This window comes from Canis lupus, chromosome 9 (assembly GCF_048164855.1).
Source record: "Canis lupus baileyi chromosome 9, mCanLup2.hap1, whole genome shotgun sequence".
Classification (NCBI taxonomy): domain Eukaryota; kingdom Metazoa; phylum Chordata; class Mammalia; order Carnivora; family Canidae; genus Canis; species Canis lupus.
In genome coordinates this window covers 40,454,840-40,474,434 of record NC_132846.1, presented here as the reverse complement: position 1 = coordinate 40,474,434, position 19,595 = coordinate 40,454,840, and the positions used below count along the sequence as shown (strand labels likewise).

The window sequence follows — 19,595 nt, the reverse complement described above, 5'->3', positions numbered from 1 at the left end:
AGCCACCCAGGTGTCCCTACATTTAGGTCTATTATCCCTTTGAGTTAAATTTTGAAATCAGAATGTGTTAGTCTTCCAACTTTGTTCTTTTGCAAAATTGTTTTGCTTATCTGGATCTCTTACACTTTCATATGAATTTTAAGAAACTTAAAAGAAGCATAGAGAAAGAAATTTCTGAATCATCTTTTAAGGGTGGCTGCATCATTTTTATTACCCCAGCAGTGAATAAGAGTTCCTCCCTACGACCCAGCAATTGCACTGTTGGGGATTTACCCCAAAGATACAAATGCAATGAAACGCCGGGACACCTGCACCCCGATGTTTATAGCAGCAATGGCCACGATAGCCAAACTGTGGAAGGAGCCTCGGTGTCCAACGAAAGATGAATGGATAAAGAAGATGTGGTTTATGTATACAATGGAATATTACTCAGCTATTAGAAATGACAAATACCCACCATTTGCTTCAACGTGGATGGAACTGGAGGGTATTATGCTGAGTGAAGTAAGTCAGTCGGAGAAGGACAAACATTATATGTTCTCATTCATTTGGGGAATATAAATAATAGTGAAAGGGAATATAAGGGAAGGGAGAAGAAATGTGTGGGAAATATCAGAAAGGGAGACAGAACGTAAAGACTGCTAACTCTGGGAAACGAACTAGGGGTGGTAGAAGGGGAGGAGGGCGGGGGGTGGGAGTGAATGGGTGACGGGCACTGGGTGTTATTCTGTATGTTAGTAAATTGAACACCAATAAAAAATAAATTAAAAAAAAAAAAAAAAAAAAAAGAGTTCCATTGCTCTACAACCTCACCAGCATTTGGTATTCAGGTTTTTGGACTTTAGCCATGGCTAATAGGCATTGTAGTGACATCTCATAACTTTTTAAATTTGTCTTCCCTAATGATTGTGAACATCTCTTCATATGCTTTTTTGTGTGTATATTTTCTTTGGTAAGATATCTTCTTATGAAAAGTTTTTGCCCATTTTTAAATTGGATTGTTTTCTTATTGTTGATTTTTAAGAGTTTTTTGTATATTTTGCATTCAAATCCTCTGTCAGATAGTTTTGCAAATATTTTCTCCTAATTGGTAGCTTGTCTTTTCATTCACTTAATTGCCAAATATTAAACACACACACACACACACACACACACACACACACACACCAACCCAAAAACAAAAACAAAAAATCTTTGATAAGCTTTAACAATGCACCTGCTTAAAAAACATCAAAGGGTATCATTTAAGTCTGTTGCTTTGTAAATTACTAGAAGAGACTCTCTCTGGAAAGAGCTAGTGGCAAGTAAGGATGTGTATTTGGATTTCAGCCCCCATCCATCCCTTTGACTGATGCCTTTGTGCAAGCCATAAACCACATAATACATTGCAACAACCCTCATTGTTCTTAAGTGTATCCTTAGTACACTTACAGAACCTTCCACGATAAGCTTGTGCCTATTCTCTTGCCACTTCTCATTCTTCTATCTTTTCTCTCTATACCCACAAAAGCTTTATCTCAGCAACTTGAAAAGGCTTTGCTTCCAGCCTCAAGACTTTCATAGCCAGTGTGGCAGGCTGACTTTTAAGATGGCCCCCAGTGATCCTCACTTCATATTCATGACCCTGTATAGTCTCCTCCCATTGAACCTTGTGACTTGCTTCTAAAGGACAGAATACAGCAGACTGATGGAATGGAAGTTCCAATACTAGGTAAATGACTAACTTCTGTCTTGCACACTTTCTCTTCCTTTCTTACTTGTTCACTCTGATGAAGCCTACTGATATATTATCAGCTACTGAGGCACAGGCTCATATAGCACAGGCTTATGAGTCATACTGGAAGCAGATCAAACTCCAGTTGAGCCTTCAGATGACTTCAGCCCTGGTTGACACACTGGTTGAAACTTTTTGAGAGACCAGGAGTTGGAAGATTCAAGCTAAGCTGCACCCACATGCCTGACCCACAGAAACTGTGAGATAATAAATGTTACTGTTTTAAGTCACTGTTTGGAGATAAGGTGTTTCACAGAAATAGATAACTAATAGTTAGGAGCATTCCCCTTATCACTTCCTGCCACTTTAATCCCATGTGTCAAGTCTCAGATTTACTTATTCATTCATTCATTTTTAAGTAGCTCCATGCCTGGCATGGAACCCAATGTGAAGCTTGGAACTCAAAACCCTGAGATCAAGACCTGAGCAGAGATCAAGAGTCAGATGCTTAATTGACGTAGCCACCTAGGCACCACTATTTTTAAAATTTCTTTTAAGATTTAAGATTTTATTTATTTATTCATGAGAGACACACACATAGAGAGAGAGAGGTGGAGACACAGGCAGAGGGAGAAGCAGGCTCCATACTGGGAGCCCAATGTGGGACTCAATCCCTGGACCCCGCCCTGAGCCAAAGGCAGACGCTCAACCACTGAGCCACCAAGGCATCCCTTTTTTAAATTTTTAAAAAGATTTTTGTTTATTTATTCATGAAAGACACAGAGAGAGAGAGGCAGAGACATACATAGGCAGAGGGAGAAGCAGGCTCCCCGCAGGGAGCCTGATGCGGGACTTGATCCCAGGACCCCAGGATCACAACCTGAGCCAAAGGCAGATGCTCAACCACTGAGCCACCCAGGCGTCCCTAGGATTTTATTTTTTAAAGTAATCATTACAACCAATGTGGGGCTCGAAGTCACAACCATGAGATCAAGAGTCACAGGCTCTAAATACTAAGCCAGTCAGGCACCCCTCAAGTCTCAGATTTAAATGTCACTTCCTTAGGGATAAACTCTTCTTTACCTGCCTATCCTGTACATCCCAGCAAGTCTCTAGTTGCACTCTCTTGGCATTCTCTTCTTATGCAGCATTCGTCACCACTGCAATTAGCTCATTATCTAGGTATTTGTTTCCTGTCTGTCTCTCCCTAAGACTTGTCACTTCCAAATCAGAGCTGGTTGTGTTTTTTCTACACTGAATTCCTAGCACCAAACACAGTGCCCAGCACACAGTGCGGATATACTAATTATGGAATGAAAAAGTGAATAAACAAATGAAGGAATTAGTAAATGAAGTAAACCAAAGCCTCACTGTTCACAAAGGAGGTAGAGAAAAGCCCAGTGCCTTAGTAGTTACAAAAGTCTTGTAATTCTCAACCTTTATTTTAAAATATCAAAAAATAAAAGCTAAAACCATGTCAACATATTCTAGATAGAAATTTTTGTGACAGATGCATTATAACCAAATTCTCTAATAAGTTAAAAGTCCAACAAAGGTTAGCTCATGGTCCATGATTTTGATAAGAACTTTGCAGGGTTTTGTTTTTTGTTTTTTGTTTTTTAAGATTTATTTATTTTAGAGAGAGGGAGAAGGAGACAGCATGTGCAGGGGGAGGAGCAGAGGGAGAGAGAGAATCTCCAGTAGACTCCCTGCTGAGTGAAGAGCCTGATGTGGGGCTGGACCCCACAATCCTGAGATCATGACCTGAACCGAAATCAAGAGTCAAATGCTTAACCAACTGAGCCAACCAGGCGCCCCATAACTTTGCAGTTTTAATGGAGGTTGTTATAGGAATTGACTTGGATGGTAAAGGATGACAGCGTGAAGATGGAGAGTATGTTTAACAGAGGCTGCCCCACATTATCAATAGGCTGGAGCTGGTATTCCTCTACTTCTGTTGTTAAATCTGGGGAGTGTCCAGTTTTCTCTCTGAAATGAATGAGTTTTTAGCTAAAGGCTAAAACGAGGATTTTGAAACCTGAGGATAAATCTGTGACCACAGAAAAGTTAATTCAGTCCAGTTGCTTTAGCTGGTTAAACTCTTTTAAAATAATGACAATATGGGATCCCTGGGTGGCGCAGCGGTTTAGCTCCTGTCTTTGGCCCAGGGCGCGATCCTGGAGACCCGGGATCGAATCCGTCGGGCTCCCGGTGCATGGAGCCTGCTTCTCCCTCTGCCTGTGTCTCTGCCTCTCTCTCTCTCTCTGTGACTATCATAAATAAAAAAAAAAAAATTAAAAAAAAAATAATGACAATATATAATCAGCAGCTCTGTATTCCACGTAGTGGAGTGGTTTCCTTAGTGATTCTTTTTTTTTTTTTTTTTAAGATTTTATTTGAGAGAGCGTGTGCACAAGTGAGCTGAGGGGCAGAGGGAGAGGGAGAAGCAGAGTCTCCACTGAGCAGGGTGCCCAATGTGAGACTCAATCCCAGGACCCTGAGATCATGACCTGAGCTGAAAGGCAGACACTTAACCAACTGAACCACCCAGGCACCCTTCCTCAATGATTCTTAATCATCACCACCTGCCAAATAACATCCAACTCCCTCCCTAGCTGGACATTGAGCTGTCCTTTCCAGCCTGCTCCTCCACCGTTCCCTTTGCAGGCACCATGCTCCTGCCTTTACTCAGTCATAGGGCACATTTTTTCATCTCTGGGCCTTTGCACATGTTCTCCCTCTGACTGGAAGTCCCCCTTTAGTGCCAACCAATCCCAGCAAAGCAAAATTCAAGTTAAAGTGCCCCTGGTCCCCCTAGAAGTGATTGCTCTTTTGCTCTGTCCTCTTAAGGCACTTGGTTTTTACCCCTTTTATGGCCTCCAACACATTCAATATTGTCTTGTAAGCAGGTGCGTATTTTATTTATCTCAATCTCTTATGTTTCTCAAGATTGTATTTATTTATTCATGATAGACAGAGAGAGAGAGAGAGAGATACAGGCAGAGGGAGAAGCAGGCTCCATGCAGGGAGCCCGACGCAGGACTTGATCCCGGGACTCCAGGATCGCACCCTAGGCCAAAGGCAGGCGCCAAACCGCTGAGCCACCCAGGGCTCACCCCAGGAAGTTTCATTTTTAAAACATTTTAGTTTCCCTTTTTATAAAATTTAGTTTTCAAATGTACCAAAGATACTCTCTCATATAGTAAAAATGAGCTTAGAAACAAATACACAGGATGTTTCTTCACTAGTCCACTAGAATATTGGCTAAATATTCTAATACATTACTCTAAACAGTCACATAGAAGCCAAGGAAGTAAATATATAATAACAAAACAAACTAGTCAATACAGGAAAATGAGCTTTTCAAGAGCTTTCTGGGATTCCTTGTCTACTATTCCACTTTTAACAAAATAATTTGAACAACTTAAAAAGTTTAACAATAATAAATATTAGTCCTATATAAAGTGATTAAGTCAAAGTAGTTTACTTCAAATATAGGAACTTAATTACAGAAATGGAAGGTACCCGATTATTTAGAGAATGTTGTTTGAGAGGATAGTGTTCAGTGTAAGTTCAGTGTATCTTGGATTTTCATGTTATTTTTTTCGATCAGGGAAGAATGTCTCCCATCTGATTTCATGTTTTCTTCCAGATCAAGAGGAAGAAGGGTATGGGGGTTGAACAGACATCGAGGCTCCCCCAGGATGCCAACTCTGTGAAAAGAATTATTGGTAGAGCTGAAGCAGTGAGGCCAAAGAAAAAGGTGTATAGTTGTACTTATGTGTGTGTGTAGCTTTGGTCCAGAAACTCAGCCCACAGTAAGATTTTGTACTAGCCCTTCCCACATTTCCCAGAGATGGTTCTTCTAATGAAGAAACCTCAGCCTTATAAAGTCGGCAACTCCCTCCTCCAAATTAGAACTATTTGAAGTCTAGCATATTTGTCTAGCAATGTTTTCTAGTCTAGATGGGTATACCAAGAACTGCTTGGGAAAGGAAACAGTGGGGAGGAGAGGGGGTGGGTAAGAAGAAAGCTTTCATCTTTGTTCAACTTTTTGGACAGAGCACGGTGTCTGAGCCCCTGGCCCACCTGGCCCAACCTAGGACATGACTTGAGGTTCTCCTTTCTCTCTCCTTGGGCCACTTACGTTGGCATAGGCACAGAGTCCAGACTTTCCATGTGCTCTTGCATCTGGGCTGGGAATTTGATGCCTACTTGATGATTCTTTTTCTCAAAGATATCCTGAGCTTTTTCTCTGAGAGATGGCAGCAGAGTAGACATGACTGGAGAGCGCATGTGAATGGCTTTTTTAATCGCTGGGCGTTTTGCCATCATTCTCCTGGGGTGGGGAGAGGTTATTTAGGTTACATCATCCTGTTTTCAAAAATGTCCTTGAGCTTTGGAAAGTCAAAAGGTCATACCTGAATTGTACAAGAGTCATGCGTTTCTTTTCCCCTCCTGATTCTTCATCCTCACGCTTCCTCCGAGGAATGTTGAACAAATTGGTACGAAAGAGCCTCCCTATTTCTTCCTCAATCTCTGTGAAGTGTTGACGTCGGAAGACAATCCAAGCTACATACGTACAGAAAGTATAAAAGGACTACAACAGAAAACAGACAACAGTCACGACCCAGCTATGGGAGTAAAAGCTCCCACCTATCTCTGTAACACCGCTAAGCAGACCCAAACCCAGATGACCCCATTTCTCCACATTCCTGAAAAGCTGTGGGAAATTACACATGTAGTCACCTTTGCAGGAGGAAGGTAAGACCAGAAGTTTACTATATGGCATATAGCTTGTTAGCATCCTTTTTAAGAAAAGATATTCAATAAAAATAAGTGCCTGACAAATGGATATTGGTTATTGGTATACTTCATTTTTTTTTTAATTTATTTATTTATGATAGTCATCAGAGAGCGAGAGAGAGAGGCAGAGACACAGGCAGAGGGAGAAGCAGGCTCCATGCACGGGGAGCCCGATGTGGGACTCGATCCCGGGTCTCCAGGATCGCGCCCTGGGCCAAAGGCAGGTGCCAAACCGCTGCGCCACCCAGGGATCCCTATACTTCATTTTTTTTAAAGATCTTATTTATTTATTCATGAGAGACACAGAGAGAGGCAGAGACATAGGCAGAGGGAGAAGCAGGCTCCTTGTGGAGAGCCTGATGCAGAACTTGATTCCAGGACCCTGGGATCATGACCTGAGCCAAAGGCAGATACTCAATCACTGACCACCCAGGTGCCCCCTACTTCATGTTTCATATGAAAGAGAAAAAGCCCCAAAATGTAAGTGACTTACCTCAAAGAATTTCCAGTCTTTTTGTGTATCTGAGATTTTCTCCCTGCAATATAATAAATTCACAGCTATAGGTTGAAGGCAACTTCAACCTTTCAGTGATCTACACAACCCTCTATCTTTAAAAGGCCTTTTGGCAGGATCATTGCCTGTGGCTCCACGGCTATTTGGCCACATAAATGCTATCAAAAGACAGTGATGAGTCCCAATATCTTTTTCTTCAGCTTCTTAGGTTATCCAGATCAAAACTCCTAGAGTGTTTGGTCAAAAGTTAATAAATTCAGGATACACAAGTTAGCAGGAAATGTATTCTTATGAATGTTTTTGGTGATGTGAGTATTGGGGAAGAAGGGGAATGGAAAGGTGGTAAAGAAGTAACACGGGGTAGGAAAACAGAGAGCTAAGAAGTCTAAAATGGAGAGAAAGACAAAGAATACACATCTTAAAAAGATCAAAAACATCTTTAAATAAAATCTTCAGTTGACTGGAGACAGTAGTGTGCTCTTCCTTTTAGATGCGGTATATATACTGAGCCTTGTCACTTAAAGGCAGGCATCTGCTCAGGAGTCCTTGCAACATGAATTCAGTGTTAAGGTTACTGTATCAGCACGGGCATGCTTACTAAACTTGGCCTCCCTCCCCAACACAAGCCATTCTAATTCTGATTCCCAGCCCAAAGAGAGCAAGCATGGCCTGTGGAGGACTTGAGAACTGATGGAGAGGGCTGTGCACCTGCAATCACTTGATCACTCAAGGGGGCCAAAGCTAGACCCAGGCACTCCGAGACTGATTCTGAATTTGCTTCTGGTTTTGCCTGGGACTTCCTCCGAGTAGCAGTCTCCCAGGATTGGCCTTGCTATATCAGGCTTTCATGAACAATCCTGAACTGCAGTGGTCTGGGGAAGATGACCCAAACCCCTCAGGACCTCCAGCCTACTCAAAGGGACTTCATGATCCATGTGGGCCCAAACTAGCCCTCTATTTGGAGGAAACACTGAAGCATTAGTTAAACTTTTACCGGGGCAGATTCCTCCCCTCTTGCAGCCTCTTTATTCATACACTGGTTTTCTCATGTGCAAGTCTTCAATAAAGAAGGCAGGCAATAATTACAGTGCACATTTACTAAGTACAGACTATAATGCCAAGTTCTATGCTAAGCCCTTTACATTATCATTTTAGTCCTCATAAGATCTCTATGATGTAGTCAACTTTACAGCTGAGACTGAAGTCCAAAGACACCTTTAATTAGGAACAGAGTCTGTACTAAAACTCGGGCCTGTCAGATCTCCACATTTGTCCCTGACACCTGAATGCTAAGGAAATCAGATTTTCCTTTAGATTATTTTGCAGACTTGGAAACATTAAACTACGGAGCCCAGCAGAGGCTTTCAAGACAAGCCTCAGCATCCTTCTGTGCCACCTGAAGGATCCACCTGATGGGAGTACTTATATGGCATTTCCACCCTTCCACGGCATCTGCCAGCTGACACCAGACACCAGGCAGACCCACCAAACTGAAGCAAAAACCAACTAAGCTAAGTTTTTGGGCAGCCCAGGTGGCTCAGTGGTTTAGCACTGCCTTCAGCCCAGGGCATGATCCTGGAGACCCAGATCGAGTCCCACATTGGGCTCCCTGCATGGAGCCTGCTTCTCCCTCTGCCTCTCTCTCTCTCTGTCTCTCATGAATAAATAAATAAAATCTTAAAAAAAAAAAAAAAAAAAAAAACCTCAGTTTTTGGAATATCAAGTCAGTCTGCCTTCTGGGAGATTTAGAGCGGCACATATGTTTGTACAACCCAAACTACCACCATCTTAGTGAGGTTTTGAAATGACAAAGTGTGCACGAAACACACACTTTCTCCTCTTCTTCTTTTCTTTCTCTTTATTTTTATTTATTTATTTATCTTTTAAGATTTTATTTATTCAAAGAGACAGAGAGAGAGGGGCAGAGACACAGGCAGAGGGAGAAGCAGGCTCCATACAGGAAGCCCAACGTGGGACTCGATCCTGGGTCTCCAGGATCACACCCCAGGCTGCAGGAGGCGCTAAACCGCTGTGCCACAGGGGCTGCCCTCTCTCTCTTTTTTTAGAGACAGGGAGTGAGCAAATGCACAGGGGTATGGGTGAGCAGAGGGAGAAGGGGAGAAAGAATCTTAAGCAAGCTCCATGCCCAGTGCAAAGCCCCATGTGGGGCTTGATCTCACGATCCTGACATTATGATCTGAGCCGAAATCAAGAGTCAGATGCTTAACCGACTAAGCCACCGGGGCACTCCTCTCTCTCTCCTAAGTAATCTCTACACCTAACATGGGGCTTCAACTCATGACCTTGAGATCAAGAGTTGCATGCTCTTCTGACTGAGCCAGTTAGGTGCCCCTCTTCTTCTCTTTTTAAACATTAGAAGAGAAGCTACCATGAACCTCTTCCCCTCCCCCTCAAGTTGCTATAAAACTGGGACTTCTTTCTCCCCTAAAAGTCCAAAGCAAATTGATGGATCCTATCCCACAGAAATCAAGTACAAAATGTAGTGGATTTCTTCTTACCATTCTGACTTAGCTGCACATGTGAACCTGAAATAAGTCCAGGAAATGGAGGCAGAGAATGAGCACATTTGGGAAACTCCTAGTTTAACTCCTAGTTTAAATTCATCTCTTGGTGAATTCTGGGTCATTTGTCTTCTTTTTAAATTTATTGTATAATTTTTAAGTTAAGTACATCATAATTATTAACTGATTATAAATTTAAAATTTTACAGAGCATAAATAACAAATTTAAACACTCCATATCCTCCACAAATTGAAACAGGCTTTATAATAGCAAAATCCAATAGAAATTTAATGCAAACGTAATTTAAAAATTTCTGATAGCCACAGTAAAAAGAAACTGGCAAAATTAATTTTAATATTTATTGCATCCAAACCCTGAAATATTATCATTTTAATATGTAATCAATATTTTAGAATGATTAGTGACATATTTTATTCATTTGTAAGCTTGTTTGTATAGTGTATATTTTACATTTATAGCACATTTAAATATGAGCCAGCTACATTCCAAGTGCTCAATAGCCACATGTGGCAAGTGGCTACCATGCTAGTCAGCAAAAATGCTGTACATTTCACTTGTGAGGGCAAACTCTAAAGAAAAGGGGGGAAAGCCAGTCTGGTGGTAAACCCAGAGATTTTTGGTGGCCTGTTGCAATGCTTTCTTATTCCTTCTTGCTACATTAGATCTTAGCTCTAAATCAATACAAAGAAAGTGTATCATATTTTAGTCATTCCTGGGGGGAGAAAATGCCTAGGGCCAGGCCCATAGGGTCCTGCTCCTGAGGGAAAAAAGGTAGTGTTCCGTAAATCAGTTTTTTGTTTTTAAGATTTTATTTTATTTATTCATGAGAGACACACAGAGAGAGAGAGAGAGAGAGAGAGAGAGAGGCAGAGACACAGGCAGAGGGAGAAGCAGGCTCCATGCAGGGAGCAGCACATGGGACTCAATCCCTGGTCTCCAGGGTCAGGCCCTGGGCTGAAGGCAGCGCTAAACTGCTGAGCCACCCGGGCTGCCCTTAAATCAGGTTTAAATGAAGGTCAAGGCCTACTCTGCACAAAGGAAGAGACTATCAAAGGAAAGTGTTTGGGGGCAGGGAAAGAGGTATCATTGATTGGGACTGGGAGGGTGGGAGTGGGAAATGGGGTTTAAGGATGATTTATAAATCTGAGCTTCAAAGAGATCCTTTTCTCTGTATGGTCATCCCCATGCCAGCTTTTCTGGTCCCCATCAGGTGACAGCTAGCATTGAGAGCAAAGAAGAGGGTAGAAATCCTAGAGTAGAGGTGGGGGTGGAGCCTGAATTGGCTGTAACCAAAAAATAGATCTAATTCAATGGCGAGTGCCATCAAGGGGGTTTCTTATCTATTTTGGAAAACACAGAGATCTTTAACTTGAACGCGTTCATCAAAATTGTGCCAAAGCTTTACAATATTAGGATTTTACAGATGTATTTAGAATAGAAAGGCATGTCCTCCTACTTCTCAAGAAACATGAAAGCACTAAATTAACAGCCCCCAAATTGCTGGGTCTTCTGAAATCTCTAATTTAAATCTAGAGACAAATAACATAAGGTGTCCTAGTCCAATATTAAGCATACATATATTAGAAAGAAAAGTCAGAAAATACACAAGAATGTTCTCATAAGGACATTAGCTTACTCACATTAAGTAAAATAATGATATGTTAGAATCAGGTAATCACATAACTGGCAAAACTGTCCTCATCTTCTAGATAAAAATAGCCAAAAGAACAATATAAACTCCATTCAAGAACATAATCAACACCCATGGCCAATTAACAACTTTTATTGGCAAAACATGCTGTAATCTGTTTTCCTTGATATCCTTTGTTTGGCTTTTTTGACCTGAATGGAATTTGTTATGTGAATGGTGGGTGGTGAGCTCTAAACCCATTCTTTTCCAAACTATTTTCCAATAGGCAGGAGAAAAGCTTGTGATGTTGCATACAACAGCAAAAAAGACCAGCACCTCTTGGAGATGAGCCAGTGCTAAACTGAAGCAGTCAGTATCTTTCAAACAGAGTTCTTTAAAAATTTGTATAAAAATTACATTGTAATAAAAATTTTCCATTAAAAGTATAATAATGTGGGCAGCCCCGGTGGTGCAGCGGTTTAGCGCTGCCTGCAGCCCAGGGTGCGATCCTGGGGACCCGGAATCGAGTCCCACGTTGGGCTCCTTGCATGGAGCCTGCTCCCTCTGCCTGTGTCTCTGCCTCTCTCTCTCTCTCTGTGTGTCTCTCATGAATAAATAAATAAAATCTTTAAAAAAAATAAAAAATAAAAGTATAATAATGTGAGGGTCTATATCCAGAGAACTAAAAGATACAATAAAAAATTTTTTTTAATTTTTTTATTTATTTATGATAGTCACACAGAGAGAGAGAGAGAGAGAGAGAGGCAGAGACACAGGCAGAGGGAGAAGCAGGCTCCATGCACCGGGAGCCCGACGTGGGATTCGATCCCGAGTCTCCAGAATCGCGCCCTGGGCCAAAGGCAGGCGCTAAACCGCTGCGCCGTCCAGGGATCCCACAATAAAAATTTTTAGTTATGAGACAATTATTTATAGTTTGGGTATTTTTTAAAAAGATTTTATTTATTCATGAAAGACACAGAGAGAGAGAGAGGCAGAGACATAGGCAGAGCGAGAAGCAGGCTCTATGCAGGGAGACTCATATGGGACTCTATCCCAGGACTCCGGGATCATACCCTGAGCCAAACGCAGATGCTCAACCACTGAGCCACTCAGGCATCCCTAGTTTGGGTATTTTTAATCTCAAAATTAGTCTGCACTGCACATGTGCTTTTATTTTTTTTAATTTTAATTTTTTAATTTTAATTTTTTAAAAGATTTTATTTATTTATGAGAGAGAGAGAGAGAGAGAGAGGCAGAGACACAGGCAGAGGGAGAAGCAGGCTCCGTGCTGGGAGCCTGATATGGGACTCGATCCCGGGACTCCAGGATGATGCCCTGGGCCAAAGGCAGACACCAAACCGCTGAGCCACCCAGGGATCCTCCAATTTTTTTAATTTTTAAAAGATTTATTTATTTGAGAGAGAGAGAGAGAGAGAGAGTAACAGAGTGTGCACGAGCAAGAGGTAGAAAGGGAAAGAATCTCCAGCAGACTCCCTGCTGAGCCCAAGGTAGCTGGATCCCACAGACCCTGAGATCATGAGGCACCTCTGCACATGTGCTTTTAAACATTAAGGGGCACCTGGCTGGCTCAGTTCATAAAACATACAACTCTTAATCTCAGGGTCGTGAATTCAAGCCTCATATTGGGTGCAGAGATTACTTAAAAATAAAAATCTTTAAAGATTAAACATTAGGGTAGCCCGGGTGGCTCAGCGGTTTAGTGCGGCCTTCAGCCCAGGATGTGGTCCTGGCAACCTGGGATCGAGTCAGGCTCCCTGTATGGAATGGAGCCTGCTTCTCCCTCTGCCTGTCTCTGTGCCGGTCTCTCTCTCTCTCCCTGTGTCTCTCATGAATAAATAAAATCTTTTAAAAAAAAGATTAAACATTAGATATTGCCAATATGATTATTCATATTGATTATTCAAAATGATTATTAGAGTAGGTGTTTTTCGGGTTTTGTTTGTTTTAGAGTAGGGTTTTTTGACCTTGTTGTGGATAGAAGGTTTGTGGCCCTCCCCCCAGCCATCCCAAATTCATATGTTGAGGCCTTAACAACTATCATGGTTGTAACATTTTAAGGTGGGGCCTTTAGGAGGTAATTAGGTTCAGATGAGGTCATGAGGGTGGAGCCACCATGATGGGATTAGTGTCCTTTTAGGAACAGAGAGGGGCACCTGGATGATTTGGTTAAGCCTCTGCCTTTGGCTCAGGTCATGATCTCAAAGTCCTGGGATTGAGCCCCACATGGGGCTCTCCACTCACCAGCAAATGTGTTTCTCCCTCTCCTCTCTGATCTCTCTTGCTTTGGTTCTCCCTCAAATAAATAAATAAAATCTTAAAAACAAAAACAAAACAGAAAGAAAGACTAAGGCTTTCTCTTTCCATCATGGAGGGACCCAGGGAGAAGGCAGCTGTCTGCAAGCCAGGAAGAGAGCCCTCACCAGAACTCAACAATGCTGGCCTCCTGATCTCTCACTTCCAGGCTTCAGAACTATGAGAAAACAAATTTCTGCTGTTTAAGCCATTCAGTCTCTGGTAATTTGTTATGGCAGCCAGAGCTCATACAAACCTCAAATTCTAGTTTTCTCAATTTGAAGTGACACTTTGAAGCCAGAATAAATTAGAGTAATATTGAGAAAAAGTAATTTTTTTAAGGGCGGGGAAGAGCAGAGCAGGGGAGAGAGAATCCCAAGCAGGCTCCACACCCAGCTAGGAGCCCAACACAGAACTTGATCTCATAATCCTGAGATCATGACATGAGCTGAAATCAAGATTAGTACACTTAACCAATTAAGTCACCTAGGTGCCCCTGAGAAAAAGCTATTTTACCAGTCATTGAAGAGGAAACTGTAAAGCTGATGATGAACTTGTATGACTATTGAATAGCATCAGAAACAAAGTAGAAATGTTCAAATATAGATTTTTAACATTTTCATAATATGCAAAAACATAAGCATCAAAACAAAAGCAAAAAACTAGAAAAAAAATGGCCAAGTCTTGCTATATGAAACATAAATTATATAAATACTCACTTTCTGATAATGGTTAAAACCAGAAGAGGCAGTAATTAACTTTAATAATTCATAATATTAATATAAAAAACAAGCAATAAATTATTTTATACAGAAAAAGAGCACAGACCCCACAGACATGAAAAATATTCAAAATCAAATAAAATAGCTTTAAGCTTTTTTTTTTTAGGTTTTAAGCTATCAAAAATATTAAACTAATAGAGCTAGGTATGCTTACTGCTGATGTGATACAAAATGTTTTAACCTTTTTGGAGAATAATCTGGCAATATGTAACAAGAGCTAGAAAACTACTGATGCCTTCTAAGTAAATATATTTGGGTAATAAGCCATAAGTAAGCAGCCCAAATAGAGTAATTTATATAAAGATATCCAATGCAGAAATATAATGAAGCAGAAAAACTGAAACCACATAAGCATGCACAGAAGGGATGGTGAAGCAAACTAGTATATTACACAATAGAATAACTATAGTTGCTATTCAAAGTGGTAGGTTAAATTATGAAAACAGAATAACAGAATAAAGTACAAAGAAAATATAGAACATAAAGAATACAGAAATACCTGTATTTTGAAAATGTGGGGAATGTGGATAGAAACCGTGAATTCTGTTTTTTTCCTATAAAGTTAAAAATAAGAGTTCTGGCCATGGTGTGGCTCCTGAGCCTACTGTGATAAAACAATTTTAAAAAATTGTCCTGTGATAAGACAATTAAAAAAAAAGATTTTAAGTAATCTCTACACCAAATGTGGAACTCAGACTCACAACCCAGAGATCAAGAGGTGGGTGCTCTACTGAGCCAGCCAGATGCCCTATGAGACACTTACATTTAAATTATAGTAATATATAAACTGTCATTCTTTATTTTTTTTAAGATTTTATTTACTTATTCATGAGAGACACACAGAGAGGGAGAGGCAGAGACACAGGCAGAGGGAAAAGCAGGCTCCATGCGGGGAGCCAGATGCGGACTCGATTCAGGGTCTCCAGGATCAGGCCCTGGGCTGAAGGCGTCGCTGAACGGCTGAGCCACTGGGGCTGCCCTAAACTGTGATTCTTTTTTTTTTTTTTTTTTTTAAGATTTATTTATTTATTTATTCAGAGAGAGCGAAAGAGAGGCAGAGACACAGGCAGAGGGAAAAGCAGGCTCCATGCGGTGAGCCGGATGCGGGACTCGATTACCGGCCTCCAGGATCAGAGCCCGGGCTGCAGGCGGCACTAAACCGCTGCACCACCGGGGCTGCCCCTAAACTGTGATTCTAAGGGAAAGATTATCTCCCCATAAACAATGTCATCATATAACCCCCACCTTACTAGCATGTACCCACAGCTATTGTTGCTGCAAAATGAGAGGCAGAAGGGCAGGGGACACACCCAATGTCCCCTTCACCACTGCTCATCACCAGGCCTCCTGTCTGCAGTAGCCACGGCACCCTGGTCCACAGCAGGAAGACTTCCAGGTTGAGAGCAAGATTCCACTGAGCCAATATACCCTTAGAGAAGAGTCTTTTAAACCTAAGCAATGTGGATTCTGGGATTCTTCCCAAACTTGGCTTTCTCAAACAAGACACATGTGTTTGAGGCAGAGTCTCACGTGAGTCCATTGATTCTGTACAACAAAAAAGAAAACTTTCACAAGGGCACCAAAATTCAAATTTAAGGATCTTAAGGATATGAAAAATAAACAAGTGAAGATCTCATGAAATAATAAGTGTGCACTTACTTTCCACAGCACATATGATGCTTATCAGGCATAGCCAAGCCCAGGACAAGGATGCAGTACTTCTGTGCTAAGTATTTCTGTGCTGCTTCTAACTTATTTATAACCAATTCCATCTCTTTTTTCTCTACAAGGCCCCTGAAAAGAAAGTGATCATTTGGATTAATTTGGGCAAATGTCAGTATTTATTAGCAAAAAGTCAGAAATGTAAACTATTTTGAAAAAAATGCAAGTGAGTCAACACATCTCACTTATCCTTCTGTTTATTTGATTTGAGCTATGGCAGAGGGAGGGTCTCCAAGCCCTTTGATAGTTATTGTAATCAGCATCTCAAGTTTATGGTGAATTTCCACTTTTTAATATTCTTTAGAGTATGTATCCTTCATTTTACATATAGGCAGCCCTAATTTATATAGAACAACTCAACTAACAAATTACCTATACTGGTTTCTGAGGTACCTAGCAGCCCATTTTCCTGCTGTTCTGTTAAAAGAGCTATGGAGACTTCCCCTTCAGCTTCCCCTAAATTTCTGATATTACTACTAAGTTTGAAGGCTCAATGTTTGAACTACTCAATGCTTCTTTATTCTCAGTTCTGTGTTTGCTGACAAGCATGTGTGGGCCACGACTCTCGTAACTTTGATATCTTTTTTTTTTTTAAGATATTTATTTGACACACAGAGAGCGCACAAGCAGGGGGAGCAGCAGGCAGAGGGAGAGGGAGAAGCCGTCTCTTTGCTAAGCATGGAGCCTGATGCAAGTCTCAATCCCAGGAACCTGGGATCACAACCTGAGCCAAAGTCTATGCTTAAACCGATGGAGCCACCTGGAGCCACCCGGCGGCGTGTCTGGCATCAATTATAATAACCTTGCTTCCCTGTGCAAACACTGCCCAAGTTCCAATTGAATTGCAAATAAACTTTCCAAAAGACAGCCTTTTCATAGGTTACAGTGTATCTGGAGCCTAATTTTAGAGTTTTTGCAGTACAATATAGTAGGAAACAATATTGTTAACAATACATTTCAGTGATTGCTATTGAAAAGTGAAGTGTCACTGGCTTTTTATCTGCCTTTTAATTTTCAAAAAGATTTAAACCCAATGAAATGCACTCTTAAACAACAGGGACAAATTACTGCCCTTTTTGATGTTAACCACTAGACAGACCACATGAGGATATGTTGTGGAGGAAGGGGTTTAAGGATAATAGAGATATTTCAAAGCACAAATTGTTATCACATGTGGTGAGAAGGCTTGTGAGTCACTGAAATAAGATGAGTTTCTGGAATAAGGTGAGTTCCAACTTTAAATGCCCATATTTCATATAATCCAAACACCTACACCTACCTGCACCCCAATGGCCATCACTATGCCTACCTCCCTGTTTCCTTCAGCAGCTGCCACCCTCTCTTACCCTTCACTCCTACTTTACCAGAGCTGCCAATAGCTAATATGTCTCTTTTGCTATTGAAAACAAAATAATAAAAAAATGCCTTGAAATTTTTAGGCCAATAGTTCCTTTTTTTAAAAAAATAAATTTATTTTTTATTGGTGTTCAATTTACCAATATACAGAATAACACTCAGTGCTCATCCCGTCAAGTGCCCCCGTCAGTGCCCGTCACCCATTCACCCCCACCCCCCCACCCTCCTCCCCTTCCACCACCCCTAGTTCATTTCCCAGAGTTAGGAGTCTTTATGTTCTGTCTCCCTTTCTGATATTTCCCACACATTTCTTCTCCCTTCCCTTATATTCCCTTTCACTATTATTTATATTCCCCATATGAATGAGAACATATAATGTCCTTCTCGGATTGACTTACTTCACTCAGCATAATACCCTCCAGTTCCATCCACGTTGAAGCAAATGGTGGGTATTTGTTGTTTCTAATGGCTGAGTAATATTCCATTGTATACATAGACCACATCTTCTTTATCCATTCATCTTTCGATGGACACCGAGGCTCCTTCCACAGTTTGGCTATTGTAAGCCAATAGTTCCTAAGCTCAGATATACTTAAGAATCACCTGGGAGGGGATCCCGGTGTGGCTCAGCGGTTTGGCGCCTGCCTTTGGCCCAGGGTGTGATCCTGGAGTCCTGGGATCAAGGCCAATGTCGGGCTCCCTGCATGGAGCCTTCTTCTCCTCTGCCTGTGTCTCTACCTCTCTCTGTGTCTTTCATGAATAAATAAATAAAATCTTAAAAAATAAATAAATAAAACAAGCATAATCCTTTGGTAAAAAAAAAACTGATAATAATTTCAAGTGCCGTAAATTGACCATAAATTTGAGCCCAATAATCTCTCCTGGAAATGTATCCTTCCTTTTTTTAAATATTTTTTTATTGTAGGTACTTTATTTTTTAAAATATTTTATTTATTTATTCATGAGAGACACAGGCTCCATGGAGGGAGCCCAATGCGGGACTCGATCCCGGGGCTCCAGGATCACGCCCTGGGCCGAAGGCAGGCGCTAAACTGCTGAGCCACCCAGGGATCCCCGAAATGTATCCTTCTTAAAAAAAATATCCAAAATTAAGGGGGAAATCTAATGCATGAAATATTCAATAATATTCAATTATTACCTATCTGTCTATCAGGAAAACTGGCAACTCCCAAAACTATATAAAATGGAGGTGGAAAAGTAGTAATGCCAGCTGTGGTAATACAGCCAGGTACTGTTTAAGGACTCAACATTTATTAACATAAGAATCTCCATAGGATTTATTCCAGCACCAAAGTCCGTACCCTTAACCACCATATGTACTATACTGCCTCTTAATAGATGAGTCAATCAGTCAATAACACACATTAGCTTGATGGAAATCATGCCCCCACTAAAAATTATAATCTATGAAGATTGTAATACCTTGAAAAATACTTATGCTATGACATTTTTAAAAAGATTTTATTCATTTATTTGAGATAGCAAGAGAGAGAGAATGAGTGGAGGGGTGAGGTAGGAGGGGGGGACAGAGGAAGAAGCAGACTCCCCACTGAGCAGGGAGCTCAATGAGTCTCAGGGCTTGATCCCAGAACCCTGGGATCATGACCTGAGCCAAAGGCAGACACTTAACTGACTGAGCCACCCAGGCGCTCCTGATATAATGTTTTAAAACTGCATAATTTTACCTTCGTACAGATCCTAAATACAAATGGAGAAATTCTGTATAATAGAGTTTCGCTGATTGGTAAGGGTGGACACGCTGCACAGTGGCTTAGGCGTAGGCATGGGAGTTAGATAGATCTGGGCTCCCATCTCAGCTCCCCCACCAACCAAGCAAGTCACCTCCAGCCAGCTCCTTAACCTCTCTGAGCCTTAGCTTCTTCATTTGTAAAATGGGGGTAAGGCTCCATCTGGCATTGGGGCTTTTAATCATCTAAAATCACAGCAGGGGTACCTCTGTACCCCTCTCAGCTCTCTCTCACAGGTTGTAGGCTTTCCTTTCAAGTGGCAACCTCTGGGTTAAGATAAATATGCCCTATCTCATCTAATCTGGATGGGAACACTGTAAAGTAGATACTATTATCCCTGTTACACCTCAATTGTTTGATTAAAATAGATTTTTTTCCTCAAAGTTATTTAAGTTCAGATATCTCAATATAATCCATATTTATTTCTATTATAATAAGTAAGCGG

At 41.2% G+C, this 19,595-nt stretch overlaps 1 protein-coding gene across 1 annotated transcript in view; it reads right to left on the bottom strand.

Annotated features, from left to right (window-relative positions):
- The window catches only part of PPP1R36 (protein phosphatase 1 regulatory subunit 36), a 72,546-nt gene that overhangs the window by 32,637 nt on the left and 20,314 nt on the right, over positions 1-19,595 (bottom strand). Inside the window, exons 8-11 of the mRNA XM_072837747.1 lie at positions 15,963-16,097; positions 7,014-7,056; positions 6,136-6,314; positions 5,862-6,053 (exon numbers count right to left, since the gene is read on the bottom strand). Coding sequence (XP_072693848.1) covers positions 5,862-6,053; positions 6,136-6,314; positions 7,014-7,056; positions 15,963-16,097 — 549 coding nt within the window. The remainder of the gene's footprint in view (positions 1-5,861; positions 6,054-6,135; positions 6,315-7,013; positions 7,057-15,962; positions 16,098-19,595) is intronic.